Source organism: Chiloscyllium plagiosum, chromosome 4 (assembly GCF_004010195.1).
Source record: "Chiloscyllium plagiosum isolate BGI_BamShark_2017 chromosome 4, ASM401019v2, whole genome shotgun sequence".
In the NCBI taxonomy this organism is placed as follows: domain Eukaryota; kingdom Metazoa; phylum Chordata; class Chondrichthyes; order Orectolobiformes; family Hemiscylliidae; genus Chiloscyllium; species Chiloscyllium plagiosum.
Window position 1 is genome coordinate 8037642 of NC_057713.1, and position 22880 is coordinate 8060521.

General features: G+C 40.8%; 1 protein-coding gene and 1 long non-coding RNA gene across 10 annotated transcripts in view; one reads left to right on the forward strand and one right to left on the reverse strand.

Moving 5' to 3' along the window:
* Window positions 1-509, reverse strand: part of LOC122548837 — a 4845-nt gene extending 4336 nt beyond the window's left edge. The window contains exon 1 of the long non-coding RNA XR_006311345.1: window positions 360-509. This is a non-coding gene — a long non-coding RNA (uncharacterized LOC122548837). The remainder of the gene's footprint in view (window positions 1-359) is intronic.
* Window positions 510-626: 117 nt separating this feature from the next.
* The window catches only part of LOC122548836 (vacuolar protein sorting-associated protein 13B-like), a 968370-nt gene continuing 946116 nt past the window's right edge, over window positions 627-22880 (forward strand). For 4 of the 9 annotated variants that reach the window (XM_043687674.1, XM_043687675.1, XM_043687676.1 and 1 more), the window contains exons 1-3: window positions 676-858; window positions 3819-3982; window positions 9613-9756. In XM_043687674.1, the coding sequence (XP_043543609.1) occupies window positions 3836-3982; window positions 9613-9756 (291 nt within the window). In that variant the 5' untranslated portion in view covers window positions 676-858; window positions 3819-3835. Of the gene's footprint in view, window positions 859-3818; window positions 3983-9612; window positions 9757-22880 lie in introns of all 9 variants that reach the window. The other 5 variants (XM_043687667.1, XM_043687669.1, XM_043687671.1 and 2 more) reach the window with 3 other exon arrangements.

Genomic DNA, 22880 nt, shown 5'->3' on the forward strand with positions numbered 1-22880 from the left:
TGGAAAGAGTGTCAGGGGGTGGGGGGTGGAAAGAGTGTGTCGGCCGGAGAAAGCGTGAGGGAAGGTTGGGTCGGGGTGGCAAGGGAAGAGTGGAAAGAGCAGTGCGCGCGCAGCTGGGTGAAGTGGGGGAGAGGATGATGAAGAGGGGAAGGTACATTGGAGAAAAAGGAAAGTCGGGAGGGCGGGGATTTGCGGAGGGATCAAAAAGCTCCAGCAGCCGTGGAGTATTAGATCCCCTCTCCCGTCCCCCCGTTCGTGCTGCCTCAGGAGGCCTCGGGTTCCAATGCGATCAGTCGCGGAGCTGACCAAAAGCAAATAAAAGTAATCGGGCAACAATGTGTCCCAATCACATCACTTACTTGACTGCTTGTTCTAATCGTTTCCCTGTGTGCTGGATTACTCAAGAGCTGCTAATAGAGTTCGCAGGTTAATCCTCTCTCCGCCTACTGCCTTCCCTCACACCCTCCGCCCTAACAACCGGTCTGCCTGTGCGCCTGCACCACGCTAGCTCCGCCCAACACCGCAGGCGCGCGTGAAGTGCCGTTGACGGAAATGACGTCCACACGGCGGGGTAACGGGCGGGGCTGGAAAGGGGATCCGCCCCCCTTGCTGTCGGTGAACGGGGCGCGTTGTATCTCGGGAAACTGGAAGAGCCTGTCAACGGTCATCCTGCGAGTGTGCGGGAGTTGCATTGGTGATGGGAGGAGCTGGAAGTGGGGGCTTGACTGTGGCATGGAGGTGATATGATGGAAGCAGCTGTTTAATGTCAGTGGGGAGTAATCACCAACCCTAGATCAGCCGTTGGCCTGGCGGCTGCCTGCTCGATGACAGGCTGAATTTGTGTGATCTCTGCCGGAGGTGGGTCTCTTGAGGGCAGCCAGAGAGTTTTTGTGGCCTTGCTCCATCCAGTTACCTGGCAGCAAGGAGACTGACTTTGCTTCCTCTGCTCATAGGGCTGACACACCACACTGTGCTCTACTTTCTGGTGTAGTTACCCTGTTAAACTACTATAATTTGATCATTCGCATTCCTTGTTGGCAGATAATAAGCTCCCGTGGTGTGTAATTTGTACAGGTCGTTAATAGTTTGACAGATCTATGGGTGACTAAACAGCAAATAAACTCACAGCGTTCCCATTGCCTCAGTTAAAGTCAGATTACATTCCTAATCTATCTTTAAATATAAAACGAACAGTTATTGTTTGAGGTTTGACAGGAGGGATATGGAAGAGAAACTGAGATCTGTTCTGTTAATTTTTCAGAGGTTTCCAGGCGTTGCCTTCCTCCATTCTCTCTCTCTACTTCCACTTTTTTGTTTTATTCTTGAAAATTTCAAATATTTGGGAACATTAAAGCAATGTATGCTACTCTTTAGTATGCCACTTGTATTCCTGATAACCTAAACCTGATTTGTAGTGAAATTGTTTTCAGTTAATTTTGGATAATGCAAAATTCCACTTGCGTTGAAGTTAGCCATTCCTGCTGGCAGAATGGCACAACTGGAGAATGATCCCTGTGATAAATCAAAGGTCTTTATTCAATTCCCTCTGGATTAACTGAATCTGATGAATCTAACTTTTACCTGACTATGCCAAACCAATTGGAGCAGAGTTGGGCCATGCCAGAGTGCAAAATCATGGACCTATGGGAAGGCCAGCATTTGTTGTGAAAGAACATTTAAACTCTTGAAGTACAATAGCGAAAGTGAAGTTAGTGCATCAAGTGGAAAACCATGGCATTAAGGAGTCGGTGATTCTACCCTTGAGTTTGTCAACAATTTTGAAGCACAAGGTGGATCTCTTGGAACAGTTTGAAAAGCAGGCATCCTCTGCTGTGGGAAAGAGGATGAGAACCTGATGATGAAGGAGCTGTACTAATGTGATTCAAGGCAGCTTGAGCAAAACATACTCACATCTGTGGTCCAGAGGGGAATCACTGTATTTTTATTTGCATTTTTAAAAACATAGAGCACATTTATAGACAAGTTAGGTTGCCTAGAGGCCTCTTCTGCTATCTTGGAGTTCTGCTTAACAGAAATTTGTGGGTGGTCCCCTGCTGATTTGAATCTTATTGAGGCTCACTGTATTTAAAAATGGCAGATTACAAATGCCTCAAAATGAATGTACATCCTTCAAAAAACACACCCTTGATCTGGAAAAACAAGAAATGAACTAGGCCTTGTCAGCACCACTTGTGTCCAGTTCAGGGTAGTTTATGTTGTAAGTGCAAAGGACATATGAAAACAAGTGGCAGAGGGTGGGGTGAAGCCTTGACATTGATTGTTAATTACGAGTTAACTGTTCTATCCCTGTTAATGTTATATTAATTTTGCAGTATAACTCAAGCATTTTGAATGTTCTAAGCATGTTACAAAAGTACAGTGATGTGGGATCACAATATAGAGGAGACTAAATGTAACACATCCAGGTTTGCTTATGACACTAAATTGAGTGGAAAGGCAAACTGTGCAGAGGATGTGGAGGGTCTGCAGAGAGATTTACATAGGTTGAGTGAGTGGGCAAGGGTCTGGCAGATGGAATACAATGTTGGTAAATGTGAGGTTATCCACTTTGGATGTAAGAATAGTAGGTCAGAATATTGTTTAAATAGTGAAAGATTGCAGCATGCTGTTTTGCAAAGGGACTTTGAATGAATGCTCGTGCATGAATTGCTAGAAGTTGATTTGCAGGTGCAACAAGGAATCCGGAAGATAAATGGAATATTGCTAGAATATTGAATTTCAGAGCAGGGAGTTTCTGCTGCAATTCTACAAGGTGTTGGTGAGGCCACACCTGGAATATTGTGCGCAGTTCAGTTCTCCTTACTTGAGGAAGGATATACTAGCTTTGGAGGCGGTGTAGAGGAGGTTCACCAGATTGGTTCTGGAGATGAGGGGTTACTCTATGAGGAGAGGTTGAGCCGTCTGGGACTGTACTCGCCAGAATTTAAAAGAATTCAAGGGGATCTTATAGAAAAGTTAAAATTATGAAAGTGGTAGATAAGATAGAGGCAGGCATGTTGTTTCCTCTGATGGGTGAGACCAGTCTATGGGACATGGCCTCAAGATTAGGGGAGTATATTTAGAACAGAGATGAGGAGAAACTGCTTTCCCAGAGATTAGTGAATCTATGGAATTCTCTGCCCAAGGAAGCAGTAGAAGCCGCTCCATTAAATATATTCAAGACACAGTTGGATGAGTTTTTGCATGGTAGGGGAATTAAGGGTCATGGGGATAATGCAGGTAGGAGGACCTGAGACAATCGACCAGTCTTGATTTTAATGAATGGTGGAGCAGGCTCGACGTGCCAAATGGGCTCCTATTGCTTTTATTACTATGAAACTATGGGATCAATATTGAGTAGCTGTATTAAATCACATCAAACTTGTTGTGTAACCAGGGAGGTGAGGATTCCCCAGGATGGATTTTAAAATTAGATTTTGGAACTGAAAGCACATGCTGAACAACTGCCCATACAGTTTCTTAAAATGGATGTCATATTTCTTAAAAATGATCTGGTACATTTAATAGCTTCAAAACAGATGCAATGTAATTTTTCGAATCAAATATTTCATGCTGGACTGTCAAAGATTACAGATTTTTTTCACATTGTTTAACTTGCATTTGACAAATTGTTTAGATCACCTGTAGATAGAAGGTACTTGAGCAATAGTGTAAAAGGAGCAATAGCAATAGTGTCCAGGAGCTTTGCCGCCAGAAATCAGAAGTGAAAGTATATTTGTTTAAGGTTTATTCTACATGATTTATGTAGAAATAGCCATTGTGGAATCTCATTTCGCTTTTTCATTTGTCATCCACAGTACAGAGTATTTCCAGAATGTTGGAATCCTACGTGACCCCAATCTTGATGAGCTACGTGAACCGTTACATCAAGAATCTGAAGCCATCTGACCTTCAACTCTCATTATGGGGGGGTGATGCGGTCCTCAGCAAACTAGAACTGAAACTTGATGTGCTTGAGCAGGTACATATTTCATTTCAGACTTCTTTGAGTGAGCATCAAAGATGAATGATGTTAATGGCTACTCAACTTGCATAATAAATTTATGACTACATGTTAGTATGTCGTTTTGAGACTGGTCAATGGTACTTGGAGCCCTTAGTTTTCAGAGTTAATACTGCTTTATACACTTGGAAATTTGCTCTACACGGGGTAATGCCTATTCAACAAACCAGTTGATAATTGGTTGATCTTAGTTGACCTCACAAGTTTTATTTTGCAATGCTGGGGCAAAGTTGATTGCATTATAGGTCAGCTAAACTGTGCAAGTTAAAGAAAAGGTTTTCCATTTTCAGTTATTGGTGGTTAGATTTGAAGTGTGGAAAAATATGGTGCTCGAACAGGACAGCAGGCATTCTTCTTCCAGTTGTCCTGCCCTGTGGCTGACCACTTCAACTTCCCCTCTCACTCCGTCAAGGACACAGAAACCCTGGGCCTCCTCCACATGCAAATCCAGGCCACCCGACGACTGGAGAAAGAATGCCTCCTTTTCTGCCTTGGGACCCTCTAACCACATGACATCAACATCGACTTCACCAGTTTCCTTATCTCCCCTCCCCTCATCCCAGATCCAACCTCCCCAACTTGGCAACACCCACTTGACCTTTCTATGTTCCTTCCCACCTATCCACTCCATCCTCCCCTCTGACCTATCACCTCCCCCACTGCATTTACCTATTGCCCTCCCAGCTACTTTTCTCTCCACCCCAATCCTCCTATTTATCTCTCATCCCTCTTTCCCCTCCCATTTTCCTGATGAAGAGCTTAAGCCTGAAACGTCGACTTTCCTGCTCCTCGGATGCTGCCTGACCACTGTGCTTTTCTAGCGGCACATGTTTCGACTCTGATCTTCAGCATCTGCAGTCCTCACTTTCTCTCAGTCGATTTAAAGTGTGGCAGTGTTCATTCCCTTTCACAACTTTCCTGATTGATTTTTAGAACAATGCATGATGAGGGGGTATTGTGAAATTGTACATTTTTCTGTTTTAAAGGTAGTGGCATAGTATCCGTCTTTCTGCAAGGCATTTAAGAAACTAATCTTTCCTGGGTCTGTACAATTCATGCCACTTCAGGAGTGAGCCCTCTTTGTAGTTACATGGACTTCAGACAAATTAACTTAGTTATTCGTTATCCAGTTTAAACATTATTCCTGAACATTGCATTATTCCAGATGTGTTTGATATCAATTGGAACATTCTTATTGGAGCCATAACCTAAAATGGCCTTGATCTTGCAGTCAGCAGTGGAGGTGCATATTGCTGATTGCCTGAAAATCACCACCTGACTTGGTTGGAGGTTGCAATGGGAACTACTGTCTTGGCGAAGCCATACATTATCTGACATCATGAGCTGAAGAATTGGCTCTTGAAGTCTGTCTTATAGTCACCATTCTCATCCTCCTCCAAACCCCTTGTCCCTCTTTTTTTTCTGTCTGATATTGGTGATGGGACTGAGAAGATGGGTGTGAGAGGGGTAAAGAGATGTTGGAGGGGCTGGAGTATGTTCTAACTTTTATAGGGCTGTGATTATAGAGTCAGAGAGGTGTACACCATGAAACAGACCCTTTGGTTGAATTGACCCATGCCAACCAAATATGCTAAACTGATTTAGTCCCGTTTCCCAACATTGGGCCCATATCCCTCTAAACCCTTCCTATTCATATACCCATCCAGATGCCTATTAAATGTTGTTATTGTACCAGTCTCCACTACCACCTCCGACAGTTTATTCCACATGCACCACCTTCTGTGTGAAAAAGTTTCTCCTTAAGTCCGTTTAAAATCTTTCCCCTCTTACTTTAAACCTATGCCCTCTAGTTCTGGACTCGCCTACCCTGGGGAAAAGACCATGGCTATTCAGCCTATCTGTGCCCCTCAAGATTTTATAAACCTCTATAAGGTCATCCCTCAGCCTCGACACTCTAGGGAAAATAGCCCGAGCCTATTCAATTTCTCCCTCTAGCTCGAACCCTCCAACCCAGTCAACATTCTTGTAAATATTTTCTGAACCCTTTTATAAAGCAGGAAGACCAAAATTGATTGCAGTATTCCATAAGTGGCCTAACCAATGTCCTGTCCAGCCGCAACATGACCTCCCAACTCCTACACTCAATGCACTAAGTGTATCAACTGTCTTGACACTTAGTGGAAGCTGCCTTAAATTAATCAAGATTAACAATTGTAGGGAAATCATTGGTGCTGGGGGCAATTACTCTCAAGACCTGGTGAAGGCATCTGTGTTAGCTTCCCTGGAGCCTAATCAGACACACCAAAGATTCTAGATTTAAGTGTAAATGAGTCCTCCAGAAGTTGCAATGTTATTGCGACCCTCATAGCTGCAGAAGTTGCTGTAATTGAGACAATGTGTTTTTTGTGTGTTTCCTATATGAACACCTGAAATGATGCACTCCCCCCAGTAGCAAGACCATGCTGCATAGTAATTGATAGAATCTTGTTTCATTTGATCAATTGGTCATTGACACTCCTTATTTGATCTCCTTTGTTTTCAGATCTCCCCTTTGACACAAGCATTTCCTTCGAACATAGAAATTGGCACCTGTAAAAGACCATTGGGCCCTTTGAGCTAGATCATCAAACTCCGTACCCTGTTCCCACTGTCTATTCATACCCTTTGATCTCTTTAGCCCTAAGAACCATGTCTGACTCCTTCTTGAAAACATTCAATGTTTTGGTCTCAACCATTTTCTGTGGCAGAGAGCTCCACAGGCTCACCACTCTCTTGGTGAAGGAATTTGTCCTTATCTCAAGCTCTAAGTGGCCTATCCCATATCCTCAAACTGTGACCCTGGTTCTGGATGCCCTCATCATTGAGAACATTCTTATTGCATTTAACCTGATTAATCCTGTTAAAGTTTTATAGGTTTCGATGATGTCTCCTTCATTCTTTTAAATTCCAATGAATACAGTCTTAACCAATCCAGTCTCTTTTCACATGTCAGTCCTCTCGTTCTTGGTATCAGTCTGATACAGCTTCATTGCACTCTTTCCATAGCCAGAACATCCTCTTTAAGATTAGAAGATCAGAAACCACAACACTTTAGTTATGGTCTTACCAAGGCCCTTTAGAGTTGCAGCAATATAACCCTTCTGTATCTGAATCCTCTCCTTATGAATGCCAACATGCCATCTTCACCAACTACTGCACCAGCTTACTTTCAGCAGTTGGTCTAAAAAGATATCAAGGTTTTGTTGCATGTCATTCAAGCCCAATCTATTGCCATTCAGATAATTTGCCTTTTGCTACCAAAGTGGATAATCTCATATTTATTCACATTATACTTTATCTGCTGTGTATTTGCCCACTCACTCAGGTTATCCAAATCTCACTGAGGCATCGTTGTACCCTCCTCATAGTTCACCCTCCCACCCAGCTTTGTGTTGTCTGCGAACGTGGAGATATTATATTTAGTTCCCTCACCTAATGCTGGAGTCCGAGCACTGATTCTTCTGGTACGTCACTAGTCACCGTTTACCACTTGGAAGAAAACCCATTTATTCCTATTATTTATTTCCTGCCTGCCAACCAGTTCTCTACCCATAACAGTACACTGCCTCCAATCCCATGGACTTCAATTTTGCATGCATGTTTCTTATGTGCGAATTTATCAAAATCCTTCGCAAAGTCCACGTATTTTTCAACTATAGCTCCATGCTGAAATTATCTGATCCTGTCACTGTTTTCCAGTGCTTTGCTGTTAAATGGACTCTAGCATATGCCTGAGGAGAAAGTGAGGACTGCAGATGCTGGAGATCAGAGCTGAAAATGTGTAGCTGAAAATGTGTTGCTGGAAAAGCGCAGCAGGTCAGGCAGCATCCAAGGAGCAGGAGAATCGATGTTTCGGGCATAAGCCCTTCTTCAGGAATGATTCTCCTGCTCCTTGGATGCTGCCTGACCTGCTGCGCTTTTCCAGCAACACATTTTCAGCTCTAGCATATGCCCTACAACCAATGTCTGACTAATAGGAGTATAATTCCTTTTTTTTTTGAATAATAAGTTACATTAGACAATTTGCAATATATGCAACTTGTATCTAACATGCAGAATTAACTTGAGATAATTATGGGTAGCAGACAAAATGTTGGTTAACATGCCACGGAGCACTTGAAATACCAAACCACCTCTAGACATTAACAATATGTGGGTCAGCAAATCTCCTTACATTTTCTAAATCTTCACTTTTGAAGATCAAGCTTTGGAACGCTTTCAAACTGCTTCATTTTGGACTGCCTCAAAGACTGTGTACATCCTCGTAGTTTACTATCCCAGTGGGCCTGTGCTCCCTTGGCTCTGGAAACTGCTACTCTCAGGCACAATAGCAGCTTGTCTCAAAGCCATTAGCTTCACTGCCCTACCACATTGATTCAGTTGCATCAAAAAAAAATGCTTGAAACTATAGAAGAGTCATTCTAAACTTGAAACGTGAATCGTGAATGCTGAGTTTCCCCAGCATTTTCTATACTTGTTTCATCTTTGTGCTAGGTTTGAACCCAGCCAGTAGAGAGTTTTCCCTTGCTTATCACTAATTCCAGTTTTGCAAGGTTTCCTTGATGCCACGTTCCATCAAATGCAGCATTAATGTCAAGGGCATTCATTTTCCCTTGTCATTTGGGATTCAGCTCTTCTAGTCCACACCTGGACTAAAGTTGTATGAGGCCAGGGGCTGGGTGGCCTGGTTGTACAGGACATTGGTGAGGCCCACTTCTGGAATACTGTGTACAGTTCTGGTTGCCCTGCTAGAAGAAGGATATTATTAAATTGGAGAGGGTTCAGAAAAGATTTACTAAGATATTACCAGAACTGGAGGGCTTGAGCTATAATGGGGGAGCTAGATAAATAGGATGATTTTCACTGGACAAAAGTGAGGACTGCAGATGCTGGAGATCAGAGTCAAGAGTGGAGTGGTGCTGCAAACGCACAGCAGGTCAGGCAGCATCTGAGGAGCAGGAAAATCGACATTTCGGGCAGGAGCCCTTCATCAGGAAGGTCTCCTGCCTGAAACATTGATTTTCCTGCTCCTCAGATGCTGCCTGACCTGCTGTGCTTTTCCAGCATCACTCTAATCTGTTTTTCACTGGAACATAGGATGTTGAGGGGTGACCTTTATAGAGGTTAATAAAATCATGAGGGGCATAGATAAGGTGAAAAGCAAAGAATATTTCCTGAGGTTGGTGAGTTCAAACTGAAGGGCATATTTTTAAGATGTGAGGAAAAAGATTTAAAAGGAACCTGAAGGGCAACTTTTTCATAAGCAGGGTGGTTCACATGTGGAGTGAACTGTGAGAGGAAGTGGTAGATGCAGGTACAGTTACAACATTTAAAATACATTGAATAGGTACGAGAATAGAAAAGGTTTAGAGGGCTACGGGCCAAATGCAGGCAAGTGGGCTTAGTTTAGTTTTGGACACTTTATTGTTTTGGATGAGTTGGATCAAAGGGTCCGTTTCCATGCTGTAAAACTCTGACTCTAAATACCAGCGAGCAGGATATTTCTGAGTAAGTATCTACACAATGAACATATTATTTCTTAATAAATGTAATAGTAAGCTTAATTTCAATTTTATTGTTATTTTCAGGAGCTGAAATTGCCATTCACTTTCTTGAGTGGACACATTCATGAGTTAAGGATTCATGTGCCATGGACAAAATTAGGCTCCGAACCTGTTGTTATCACCATAAATACTATGGAATGTATCCTGAAGCTTAAGGATGATGCACATGTGAGTTAACTTTGGTTATTTGTTTTTGTTGATGTCTGCAATTTATCAAAATATGTAAAAAAAAATCTTGTAACTTCTGAACTCTTTGAGAGGGGATAGTGTTTTGCACGTGTTAACAGTTTTAAGTCTAATCTCTCTGTATGGATAGGAATCAGGAACTGCCTTCAATGAAGATTACTGAAAAATGGGATTTATGAAGAGCATAAAATGAAGGGAGATAACAGATATAATCAATATAATTTCACTAATATTTGTTTTCTGACTAATATTACAATGACAGTTGATTAGATTCCCAATGGTATGGAAACAGGCCCTTAGGCCAACAAGTCCACAAAGACCCTCTGAAAAGTATCCCACCCAGACCCATTCCCCTGCCTTATATTTACCCCTGACTAATGCACCTATAACTTTGGGCAATTTAGCATGGCCAATTCACAAGACCTGCACATCTTTGGATTGTGGGAGCAAACCGGAGCACCCGGAGGAAGCCTACGCAGATACTGGGAGAATGTGCAAACTCCATACAAACAATCACCCGAGACAGGAATCGAGCCAGTGTCCTTGGCACTCTGAGGCAGCAGTGCTAACCACTGAGCCACCGTGCCACACCAATGTATAAAACCTATGATGTATGAAACCAATTAAAAATTTAGTGAAAATACATAGGTAACCATAATTAGAGTAAATACAGCAACCAAAACTCAGGTATCCATTTAACAGCCATTTGCTACATGTATCTAATTTGGAACAGCTCATCTCCCAGCCTTTCCATTCGGGCTGAGCCTGCACTTCAAATTTACTTGAAAATTTAGAAAACACTTTCTATTTTAAAACAAACATACGTGCTTTCGACTTTGTAACATCTCCCCTCTTAAGAAAAAATGAACAATCATAATGAAAACATGGATTAATTTTGTTTCCTCTAATTCCCAAATTCTTACTATGAAATACATATGTCATTAATCTAAGTTCTACCTTTCATATTAATTCTGAACATGTATATAATATTGGAATTGATACGGTCCAATCTTATCGACACTGCGATAATGCACCTCCTATCACATTCTTACTACTTACAACATGTACAATTTGTAAATTAAAAGTCTGTAACATTAAAACTCCAATGAAGTAGTCTCATATTTTAGTCTTTAAATCTTTCCAAAAATGGGAGGATTGTGGACACAATGGTCTCCGACGTATTGTTCGTCACATAAACAGTAAAATGTTGCAAGGCCAGTACCAAACTCTAATTCTTTTTCAGTGGTGTAGTATTTTCTCTGGTAGATATTGTGCTTTTTTGAAAAGTAGCCAGTTGGCCATTTAGTTCTGTTATTATCATCTTGCATCAATAAAGCTCCAACTCTGATTTTGCTAGCATTTATTACAACTTTGAAGGGTTTCAAAAGATTTGGTATAGTTAAAACTGGTGTGGTGGTTAATACGGCTTTTAAATTCTCAAATGCCTCCTGGCATTGTTCTGTTCACCAAAATTTCATGTTCTTCTTTAGTAAATCCATCAGCAGTGCAAATACGCTGCTGAAGTTTGGAACAAACTTCAAGTAGAATCTGCTCAGTCCCAAAAATTGAAACACCTCTTTCTTCGAGTATGGTCATGGTAATTCCTCGATGGTCTTCATCTTCACATTCCTTGAGGTCATCCTTCCATGTCTGAAGTTATGTCCCAAGAATGTCACCTTTGCCTTCGCAAATTCTGTTTTCTTGAAGTTTATTACCAGCTTTGCTTTTTGTAATCATTCAGAGAGCTCTGCCATGTAATCTTTCCCTGACTCGCGAAAGATCACTATATCATCCAGATAAACTGCACAATTTGTTAATCCAGCCACAACTCTGTTCATGAGTCTTTGGAATGTGACTTTTACATTCTTTATTCCAAAGGGCATAACTTTGAATTGATATAGCTCATTTGGGGTTAAAAATGCAGAAACCTCTTTCACTTTCTCTGATAAAGATACCTGCCAATAATCACGCAATAAGTCCAACTTAGTGATTTAAGTGGCTTGTCCAACTTTCTTATACAGTCCTCCAACCTTGGTATTGAATACATGTTCAGTTTAATTATGGTGTTGACCTTCCAATATTCGACACAAAATTGTTGAGTGCCATCAGTTTTGGGAACTAACATGATTGGCAAACTCACTCACTCTGACTTGGTTTGATGATGTCTTCATTGAGCATCGCATCCACCTCTTTCTGGATCTGTGCGGCTTTGAGAGGATTAAGCCTGCAGTGGTGTTGTTTTATTGGAACAGCATTCCCTATTTCCACCTTATGCCCAAGATTATTAGTCCTCCCCATTGTATTCCTGTAGGTGTCCTCATATTGCTGCTATAAACTTTTCAACTCGGTTCTTTGCTTCTGAGACAGATACCCACTTTCAATCGCATTCGTCAAAGACTGCCTTGTTATTTAATGTATTTTGAGGCACATCAAAATCCAAGCCATCTGGATTTGTTTCCTCACTTTGTGGGCAGTAACTAACACCTGTTTCTCCAGTTCCCTGATTCTTCTTATAGTGAGGTTTCAACATATTCAATGATATACCTGATGCAGTGTATTTCCTATTGGTATCTTTACCAGATAGTTTACCTGACTCATCTTGTTTTTGAATATGATAGGGACCACTAAACCTGACTTTGAAGGGATCTCCTACAGGTGGCACGGTGGCTCATTGGTTAACACTGCTGCCTCACAGTGCCAGGGACCCGGGTTTGATTTCAGCCTTGGGCGACTGTCTCTGGAGTTTGCACATTCTCCCCATGTCTGCATGGGTTTCCTCCGGGTGCTCTGGTTTCTTCCCAAAAACCAAAGATATGCAGGTTAGATGAATTGACTATGCTAAATTGCCAAGAGTGTTCAGGGATGTGTCAGTTAGGAGTAAATGTAGAGTAATTGGGTAGGGGAATGGGTTTTGGTGAGATACTCTTCAAACAGTCAGTGTGGACTTATTGGGCAGAAAGGCTTGTTTCCACACTGTAGTGGAAACCACTGATTCTACCACTGATAACAATACTCATATATTATCCCCATGGGGAACGGTCCAAATTTTAAATTTTTTAGCTGCCTCCTGTTTCATTCTATGCTATGCCCTCTTCAGATGCTGTTTAGCTAATTCACCTAGTGGCAATTCATGTACAAACCCCTAATACTTTGTTTCTATGCTACCGCAACACAATCTGGTACACTCCTGCCCATTTCTCCTCTGGGTAAAAACAATATCTGCAGATGCTGAAAACCAGAGCTAAGATTAGAGTGGTGCTGGAAAAGCACAGCAGTTCGGGCAGCATCCAAGGAGCAGTAAAATTGACGTTTCGGGCAAAAGCCCTTAATCAGGAATACAGGCAGAGTGCCTGAAGGGTGGAGAGATAAATAAGAGAGGGGTGGGGGTGGGGAGAAAGTAGCAGAGAGTACAATAGGTGAATGGGGGAGGGGATGAAGGTGATAGGTCAGGGAGGAGGATGGAGTGGATAGGTAGAAAGGAAGATAGGCAGGTAAGACAAGTCATGGGGACAATGCTGAGCTGGGGTGAGGTGGGGGAAATGAGGAAACTGGTGAAGTCCACATTGATGCCCTGGGGTTGAAGTGTTCCGAGGCGGAAGATGAGCCGTTCTTCCTCAAGGCGTCGGGTAGTGAGGGAGTGAAGGAGGCCCAGGACCTCCATGTCCTCGGCTGAGTGGGAGGGGGAGTTGAAATGTTGGGCCACAGGGCAGTATGGTTGATTGGTGCGGGTGTCCCAAAGATGTTCCCTAAAGCGCTCTGCTAGGAGGCATCCAGTCTCCCCAATGTAGAGGAGACCGCATCGGGAATAACGGATACAATAAATTATATTGGTGGATGTGCAGGTAAACCTTTGATGGATGTAGAAGGCTCCTTTGGGGCCTTGGATGGAGGTGAGGGAGGAGGTGTGGCGCAGGTTTTGCAATTCCTGCGGTGGCAGGAGAAGGTGCCAAGACGGGAAGGTGGGTTGTAGGGGGGCGTGGACCTGACCAGGTAGTCACGGAGGGAACGGTCTTTGCGGAAGGCGGAAAGGGGTGGAGAGGGAAATATATCCATGGTGGTGGGGGCCTCAGACCCCACCCCTCCAACCGTAACAAGGACAGAACACCCCTAGTGCTCACCTTCTACCCTACCAATCTTTGCATAAACCAAGTCATCCGCCGACATTTCCACCACCTCCAAACGGACCCCACCACCAGGGCTATATATAAACTATTATAAATGTGCTCTACTTTTGTTTTGTAGTGAAGCATTTCCCCTTCTCCCAATTTCTATCCCTCACAGGACCGTTTGCACCATTTGCCATCTCTGCTGCTCTTCTCACTTCTTGAACTTTCTGTTCATCCATATCTTATCATCTCTGGAAGTGAGTTTTTAAACTCCTCCAGCAGAATGCTCTCTGACAGCATCATATGTCTTGTCTATTTTTAAGGCCTGCACCCATCTATCAGAATTACTATGTTTACTTCTTTCAAACTCAACATAAGTCTGACCTGGTTCCTTCTGTATGTTTCTGAACTGCTGTCTACATGCTTCTGGTACCAATTCATTGACACTCAAATAGCCTTTTTAACATCTGCATAATCTCTTGACCCCCTCATCTGACAGCGCTGCAAATAACTCACGAGCTCTGCCTACCAGCTAAGTCTGAACTAGCATTTGTTATGACACTGGGTAAATCTCTCTGCTAATCTAAACTAGCAACACAGAAAAGATTCACCCGTGCTGTAATCTGTTAAAATTCCAGAGTCAAAGAACAATCCCAGAGACCACTACTTTAAAGTAAAAATTAACAATTTTATTCTTTAAGTCCACCAGGGAATGTTAAAGCCAACAACTATTTACAACTCCTTTCTCTTAAACCTATCTTTTACCGCCTACTCTACAATACTAGTTGGATTAAAAAAACACTGAATAAAATTTTAAAAAAAAATCATGTTTCAAAACCAGTCAGCTTTACTGATTCTCCTTTGTAGATTTTCCTCTGTAGATTCTCTCCAGGTCATCCTTGATGTTCTGCTGCACAAACTCCTCACAGACAGGTACCTTTCAGAGAGCTTTTCAGCCAGCAGTCTCCATTTGTTGGTCTTTGGCAGTTTTCCCCCTAACTGTTCAAAATGTCCGGCTTTATACCCCAAAATAATGGATTTTTCCATTGGTTTTAATATTATCAAAATACTAAATTCAAATTTGTTTGGATTTTGGTATCTTGGGGCATAATTTAAACTGATTAGTGGGACTTGAATTTGTTTTTGTTTCATGGCAACCCATCTGCTGCTATTTGTTTCGACCAAGTGTTACATTGTTACCGTGTTCAGGACTCTCTGTGCTTTGTTAGTCCTTGCTAGCTTTTCAGCGCTCTTAAAAGTACATTACATCTCTACACCCTCAACACCTCCCCCCTTAAGAACAAATGAACCATCATAATGAAAAATGGCTTCTTTTTTTTCTCTATTACTTCACCACATATGTATAAAACATTGAATAGATACCAATCTTATCTACACTTTATCAGTTAAATCCGTGATAACGCATCTGCGGTTACATTCTTGTGACTCAACATGTACCATTTGTAAATTAAAAGTCTGTAACATAAGACTTTAATTAAATAGTTGCATATTCTTGTCTTTAAAACGTTCCAAGAATGGAAGAGGATTGTGATCCGTGTGCACTACTGTCTCCGACACATTATGACATACACGTTAAAATGTTTTAAAGCCAGTACCAAACTCAAATTGTGATCGCAGAGTATTTCCTCTGGTGGACGTTGAGTTTCTTTGAAAAGTAATCAACTGGCAGTTCAATCTCATCATCATCTTCCTGTTGCAGTCCAGCTCCAACTCCTGTGTCACGAGCATCGATGACAACTTTAAAAGGTTTTGAAAAGTTTGGTGTCGCTAAAACTAGTGCGGTGGTTAATATTGCTTTCACATGGTCGAATACCTCCTGTATTGTTCTGTCCACCAAAACTTTGTGTTCTTCTTCAGCAAATTGGTTAACATGCCACTACACTGCTGAATTTTGGAACAAACTTCTGATAGAATCTGCTTAGTCCCAATGATCGAAGCACCTCTTGGTTGGTCATGGAAATTCCTCGATTGCCTTCGTCTTTATATTCTGTAGGGTCAACCTTCATGACCGGTGTTATGTCCCAAGAATATCACCTCTGCTTTTGCGAACTCAGTTTTGTTTATGTTTATTACCAGGTTTGCTTCTTGTAGTCATTCAAAGAGCTCTGCTAACTGTACTATGTGATTTTTCCAGGACTTAGTAAAGATCACTACGTTGTCCAAATAGACTGCATAGTTTGTTAACCCAGCCACAACTTTGTACATGAGTCTTTGGAATGTGGTGGGTGGTTCTTCATTGCAAAGGGCATCTCTTTGAATTGATATCTTCCAAATGGGGTTACAAATGCAGAAATTTCTTTTGCTGTCACTGATAAAGGTACGTACCAGTAACCATGTAGTAAGTCCAACTTAGTGATGTAACTGGCTTGTCCAACTTTCTTGATATAGTCCTCCGATCTCAGAATTTAGATATGAGTCCGATTTTGTAACGGCATTGACCTTCTGATAATCCACGCGAAATCATTGAGCCCTGTCTGGTTTGGGAACTAAGACAATCGGCGAATTCTACTCAGTTGGATGATATCCTCATTGATCATGGTTTCTGCCTCCTTCTGGACCTGTCTGTTTTTGAAAGGATTAAGCCGATAGGGTGCTGTTTTATTGGAGCAGTATCCCCTACGTCTACTTCGTGCACAATAGCATTAGTCCTCCCCATCTATTCTTACATATGTCCTCATACTGCAGTTACAAACCTTTCAACTGCTTTCTATGCTCCTGAGACAGATAGTTTACGAACCTATCCCACTCCTCAAGGATTTCTTCATTTTTTAGCATATTTTGAGGCACATTAAAATCCACACCATCTGGATTTGATTCCTCACTTTGGTGCAGTAACTAACTCCTGTTTCTCCAATTCTTTCTGTCTAGTATAATACTGTTTCAACATGTTCACATGACATACCCGATACAGTTTTTTTCCTTATCTGGCATCTTTACTAGATGGTTCACCTGATTCAACTTTTTCTCAATTTGATAGGGACCACTAAGCCTGGCTTTGAAAGGATCTCCTGTCTCTGGTAACAATACTCGGGAAAGCGTCCAAGTCTCAGAGCTTTTATCTGCCATCTGCATCATTCTATGCTGTGTCCTCTTTAGGTGCTGTTTAACTAACTCACCTACTTGATTTACTCTCTCTCTTGCCTCCGATACATAATCTAAGTGTGAGACCTCCGACTTTGGTCCTGTCAATTTTTCTTTAATTAATTTCAAAGGGTCTCCCACTTTATGGCTGAGTATTAACTCGAAGAGAGTAAACTGTGTAGATTGGTTTGGGGCATCGTTAATGACAAACAATATGAATGGGGGATACCTTTATCCCAATTGTTGGGTAAACCTGACAGTATGCTGTCACCATGGTCTTCAGGTCTGATGCCACCTTTCTAAAGCTCCCTGGAGTTGAGGATGATATGCACTGGATTTAAAGTGCTGTGTGTCTAAGTTATCCATAACCACCTCAAACAGTCTACCAGTAAAATCAGACTCTTGGTCCGACTGAATCTCTCTGGGTAGCCCATACTGTGTGAAGAAAACTACGAACTCGTCCACCACCCTTTTTGCCTTGATACTCCGTAATGGAATTGCCTCCGAAAATCTGGTAGAAACATTCATTATGATTGACAATTACTGGTTCTCACTTTTATTTCTCAGGAGGGGAACTAAATAATCAATTATAACCAGCGTTAAAGGTTCTTCAAATGCAGGAATTGTCAACAAAGATGCTGGTTTTATTACTGCCTGTGGCTTACCTACTATGTAAGCATGTATGACATGTACGGGAAAAGTTAACCATATCCTTGTGCATTCTAGGCCAATAAAAACGTTTTGTACTTTAGCCTGAGTCTTCCATATCCTGAGGTGACCTCCTACATGAAGTTCACGTGCCATCTGTAATATTTCCTCTCTGTATGTTACTGCAACGCAATCTGGTGCACTTCGTCCCATTTCTCCTCTGCACAAATGTGCAGTGGTCTCCATTTCTGTCTTAGGATTCTATCTTTCAGGTAATAACCCTCTGGAATATTCTCTGTCTTCCTTTTGGAGTACACATCCACATAGTTTTTTAAAAATCATTTTGTCTTTCTGTTGCAAGTCTTTTAACCTTTAGGACTGAATACTTCTGCCTGACCCTCTGCCTATTCAGGTTTTTCCCACACAATAACGTCAAATAGGGTGTCCACTAACTAAACCTCAAGTCCTTCATCTTTCTCTTTAGTTTTTGCTTTTTACTGTGATTTATGATAGTGGGGTCTGGTTACTGCACAGTCTGGGAAAATACCAGGATATTTCTGATTTAACTCCTGAGTTCCTTGGTCTTCCTTCTCCACAACAAGGAGTGTCATTCCCACCTTGGACCCTGCTAAATCATTCCCCAGAACAAACTGTATTCCTGGGACTGACACTCTGTCAATCACTCCCACTGTAACTTCCCTAGTGTTGAGTTGGCACTCTGCCCTGATCTTACATAGGGGAACGCTAAATTTCTCTCCATCTATCCTAAAAATTACCACATTCTTAGGTAACAGATCAGAAAGAACGCAAATTGGCTCATCTCTTACGATCAGCGACTGGTTAGTTTCTGTATCTCTCAAAATTATAACTTCTTGCGCTTCTTCCCCGTTCTTTCTGAGTAAACTTTACACACTGAGCCGAATTCTTTATAGAAATCAAGTACTAACTCTATATCCAGCCGCTGCCAAGGCTCTGCACTCTCCTGCAGTTCCTCGACTCGACCTGAGGTTTCCTTTATTACTTTCACTAATGCTTCTTTAATGACCAGTATCTTTAACCACATCTTTTCCCACAGTGTCTTTCTTTAACGACCAGCACTGTGACTTTAGATGTCCCACTTTCTGGTAGTGAAAACACCTTTTCCTAGTGCCCTTCTGAAACCACTGGCACTGTAATTTTCTGTATCCCATTCCAATACAGCGAAAACACCTGAGGCCTTTCACCTCCTTTCCACCCTCTTGGGCTTCTTTAACCTGTTGTAAACTCTTACCTGTGTTCTCTACTCTTTGTTTTGTAGTGTAGGATCTCCCCTTCTCCCAACCTCTGTCCCTCAGGATGAAATTCTGGCCGAAAGCTTGTCTTATGTATCAACATGTATTCATCTGCTAATTCTGCTGCCCTTCTAACTTCCTATCTACTTGAATTCTTACCATCTCTGGAAGTGAGTTTTTAAATTCCTGAAGCAGAATAATCTCTCTTAGAGTCTCATAGGTCCTATCTATCTTTAAAGTACACACCCATCTATCAAAATGACTTTGTTTAATTCTTTCAAACTCAACCTAAGTAAGACCTGGTTCCTTCTTTGTGCCTCTGAACCGCTGTCTATATGTTTCTGGTACCAATTCATAAGCCCTTAAAATAGCATGTTTGACCTCTTCATAATCTTTTTGACCCCTCATCTGACAGCATGGCAAATACCTCACTAGCTCTGCCTACCAGTTTAGTCTGAACTAGCATTACTCATAACTTCTCAGACTACTTCATCTGCCTTGCCAATTTTTTCAGATGAAACAAAGAAGGCTTTGACATCTTTCTCATCAAAATGTGGCAGAGTTTTGACATATTTGTATATCTCACTTCCTTCTCTTTTAATATCCATCCAGTTAACTTGACTTTGCTGACTAGGTTGCAACTTCTTAAGTTCTAATTCTCTCCCTTTTAGTCTCTCCCTTTCTTCTCTCTCTTTTGCTCAGCTAAGATCCTCTCTCGTTTTCCTCTCTCCCTGTTTCCTCTCTCCCTGTTTCTCTCTCTTCTCTCTCCCTTTGTTTATAATCTTACTCAATTTTCCTCATTTGTAATTTAAGTTTTTATATCTCTATTGCAGCTGTCTGTTTCTCTGATACATGCAAGTGTTTGAGTAATTCCCTTACAATTTCAACTTTACTTTTGTCCTTGGTTAAACCCAAATCAACTTCTTTGCTAACTCTAAAAGTATGGCCCTTTTCTTTCCTTCAAAACTTTCTTGGCAAATTTGAGAATCCTCTTCAAGTCCCACAATGTCCTTCGCAGTTTTAAGAGGCATTTCTCTGACTTTTAATTCACTCAACCACAAGTCACTGAAATTCAACAAATTGTCTCACCTATGTTTTATTTAAAGATAAGACACTAACCTGCAAGTGTTTAAATCTACTGGGCTTTTTCATACTCCAAATCTATTCAAATCTGTCCAAATCTCAGACTAGATCTGTCTAAACTTGTTCAAATCACGGATGAAAGCCCCTAAACTATTATGACACAGGGTGAACCCCACTGCTAATTTAAACCAGCAACACAGAAAAGATTCACCCCATTCTGTAATCTGTTCAAATCGAGAGGCAAAGAACTATCCCAGAGATCACTATTTAAAGTAAAAGTTGACAACTTTATTCTTTAAGTCTACCAGAGAATATTAAAACCAACAACTATTTACAACTCCTTTCTCTTAAACCTATCTTCTACCTCCCACTCTACAATTTTAGCCCAATTTTAAATAAAATCCCGATTGAGATTTACAAAAATAATAATGTTTCAAAATCAGTCAGCTTTGCTGATTCTCCTTTGTAGATTTTCCTCTGTAGTTTCTCTTCAGGTCGGCCTCAATGTTCCGCTGCACAAACTCCCCACAGACAGGTATCTTTCAGTAAGGTCCTTAGCTGGCAGTCTATATTTGTTGGTCTTTGGCAGTTTTCCCCCTAACTGTTCAAAATGTCCGGCTTTATACCCCAAAATAATGGATTTTTCCATTGGTTTTAATATTATCAAAATACTAAATTCAAATTTGATTGGATTTTGGTATCTTGGGGCATAATTTAAACTGGCCAAATTTGAATTTGTTATTGTTTCATGGCAGTTCAGTTGCTGCTACTTGTTTTGACCAAGTGTCACATTGTTACCTTATTCAGGACTTTCTGCTTTGTCAATCCTTGCTCGCTTTTCAACTCTCTTAAAGGTATAGTACACCTCTAAACCTTCGTAACACATTACCTACAAGATCTCTGGCCACTCCATCTGCCTAGCCAATTTTTCAAATAAAATAAAGAAGGCTTTGACATCTTTCTCATCAAAATGTGGCAATGTTTTACCATACTTGTATATATCACTACCTTCTCCCTTCCTCTTCATCCTGTTAACTGGACTTTCCTGGCTAATTTGCAACTCATGAAGTTCAAATTGTCTCTCTTTTTTTCTCTTTCTTCTCTCGCTCTTTCTCCTTGCTTAGCTAAAAACCTTCTCTCCTTTTCTTTACCTCTAACCCCAGTTACCTGATTTGTAGTTTAAGTTTTACTAACTCTCCTGCACTTGTCTGTTTCTCTGATACCCCTAAGTACTTGACGTACTCCACTACAATATTAGCTTTCCTTTTGTCCTTGGTTAAACCCAATTCTAACCTGTTCGCTAATTCTAAAAGTATATCCTACCTCTGTCTTTCTAACCTTGGTAAATTTGGAAAGCATCTTCAAACCTCAGAACCTCTTTAGCAACGTTAAGAGTCATTTTAACCAACCAAAATTAAACAAGTTTTTTCACCTGAAATTTTGTTTAAAGATCGAGGACACTAATTGCCAAGTGTTTAAATCTGCTGGAATTACTTACAATCTCACCCCAATTCTATAAAAATATGCTGTTCCAATAACATATTTATTTCATGTTACATTAAGTTAAAGTCAAGACCAGTCTCTGTTTGATCCACTGTCTTCAGTCTTCTGACTGCTGATCTTCCTGAGTTGTTTTGTTTTACTGCAAGTAGGCTTTACCTGAAAAGGTACCTTTGATAGAAAGTGTTTCCTAATTTCTTTAAGAGCAAAATGTTGGATGACCAGTTAGCTCTCCGACTCTACAACAGTTGCTCATCTAATCAATGGCACTTGCTCTCTCTGATTTTCTAAATGGCCATGTGTTTTATACCCCCTATGGCACATTAAATTCTTATAATTTGATTGGGTTTTAGTAACCTGGGCATAATTTAAACTAGTTAAGTTTGAAACAGCAGCCAAATTAAGGTGTCCATTTAACAGTAATTTTCTACACGTATGTATTTTGGAACAGCTCGTCTCCCAGCCTTTCCATTTGAGCCTGCACTTCAAATTTACTTCAAAATTGAGAAAATACTTGCTATTTTTAAAGTGAACATATATGATTTCAACTTTGTAACAGTAAGATAAACATCAAGATGGACTGGTTGTTATGTTGTAATTTCTTATCGTTCTTTCCGATTCAATTTAGTTTCCAGTAGTGGGCATGATTATGGTGTAAAGTAGCTACTTATATTTCAGCCGTAACTGCATTCCACTGCAGTATTTCTTTGCTAGTTAGAAATATTTACAGAAAAAAGAGCAAAATGGTAATGAACTCAGGTTTTGAGCAATTTATAGGAAATAAATATTCACAGAACAAGTGTTAACTCATGATTTCTATGGTCAAAATGGGCAATTAATTTGAAATTTGTCCTTTATCCCTCTTGCATGTTTCTTTCCTATAACTTGCTTCTGGTTGTCTTACATATTCTGCTGCAAATTATCAAATGTAGTCTGACTTGTATCAGGCAGGTGGTCATTGTTCCTGAGCAAGAAATTCACATATCTTGAACTTCTTGCATGATTGTTTCAAACTTATTAGAGAAAGTAAATGTGGAATGGTGGAAAAGCATAATTGCAGGGAATTATTTTCCATTTCTGACACAAAACACTGTACTTGTGAGGCTTAACTATTTGAAATTACTATTTCTCAGCAGTTTTCCAACTGCTCTGCTGTTGATTTCTTAATAAGCACATGAAATATTTTTACATTGTTTTACAAATCTGTTGCAATTGGTCAGGACTGGATGTTAGGTTCAGTTTTACTTAAATGTCCCATGTTGCTACTAGCTTAATTTTTTAAAATGGAAAATTGAAATACCATTGTACATAACATAAACCCAAATGAAACTGTATTGAATTTGTGTACCTTTGTTCAAATGTTTATAATTTGACCCTTGGATTTTTCTTTAAGTGA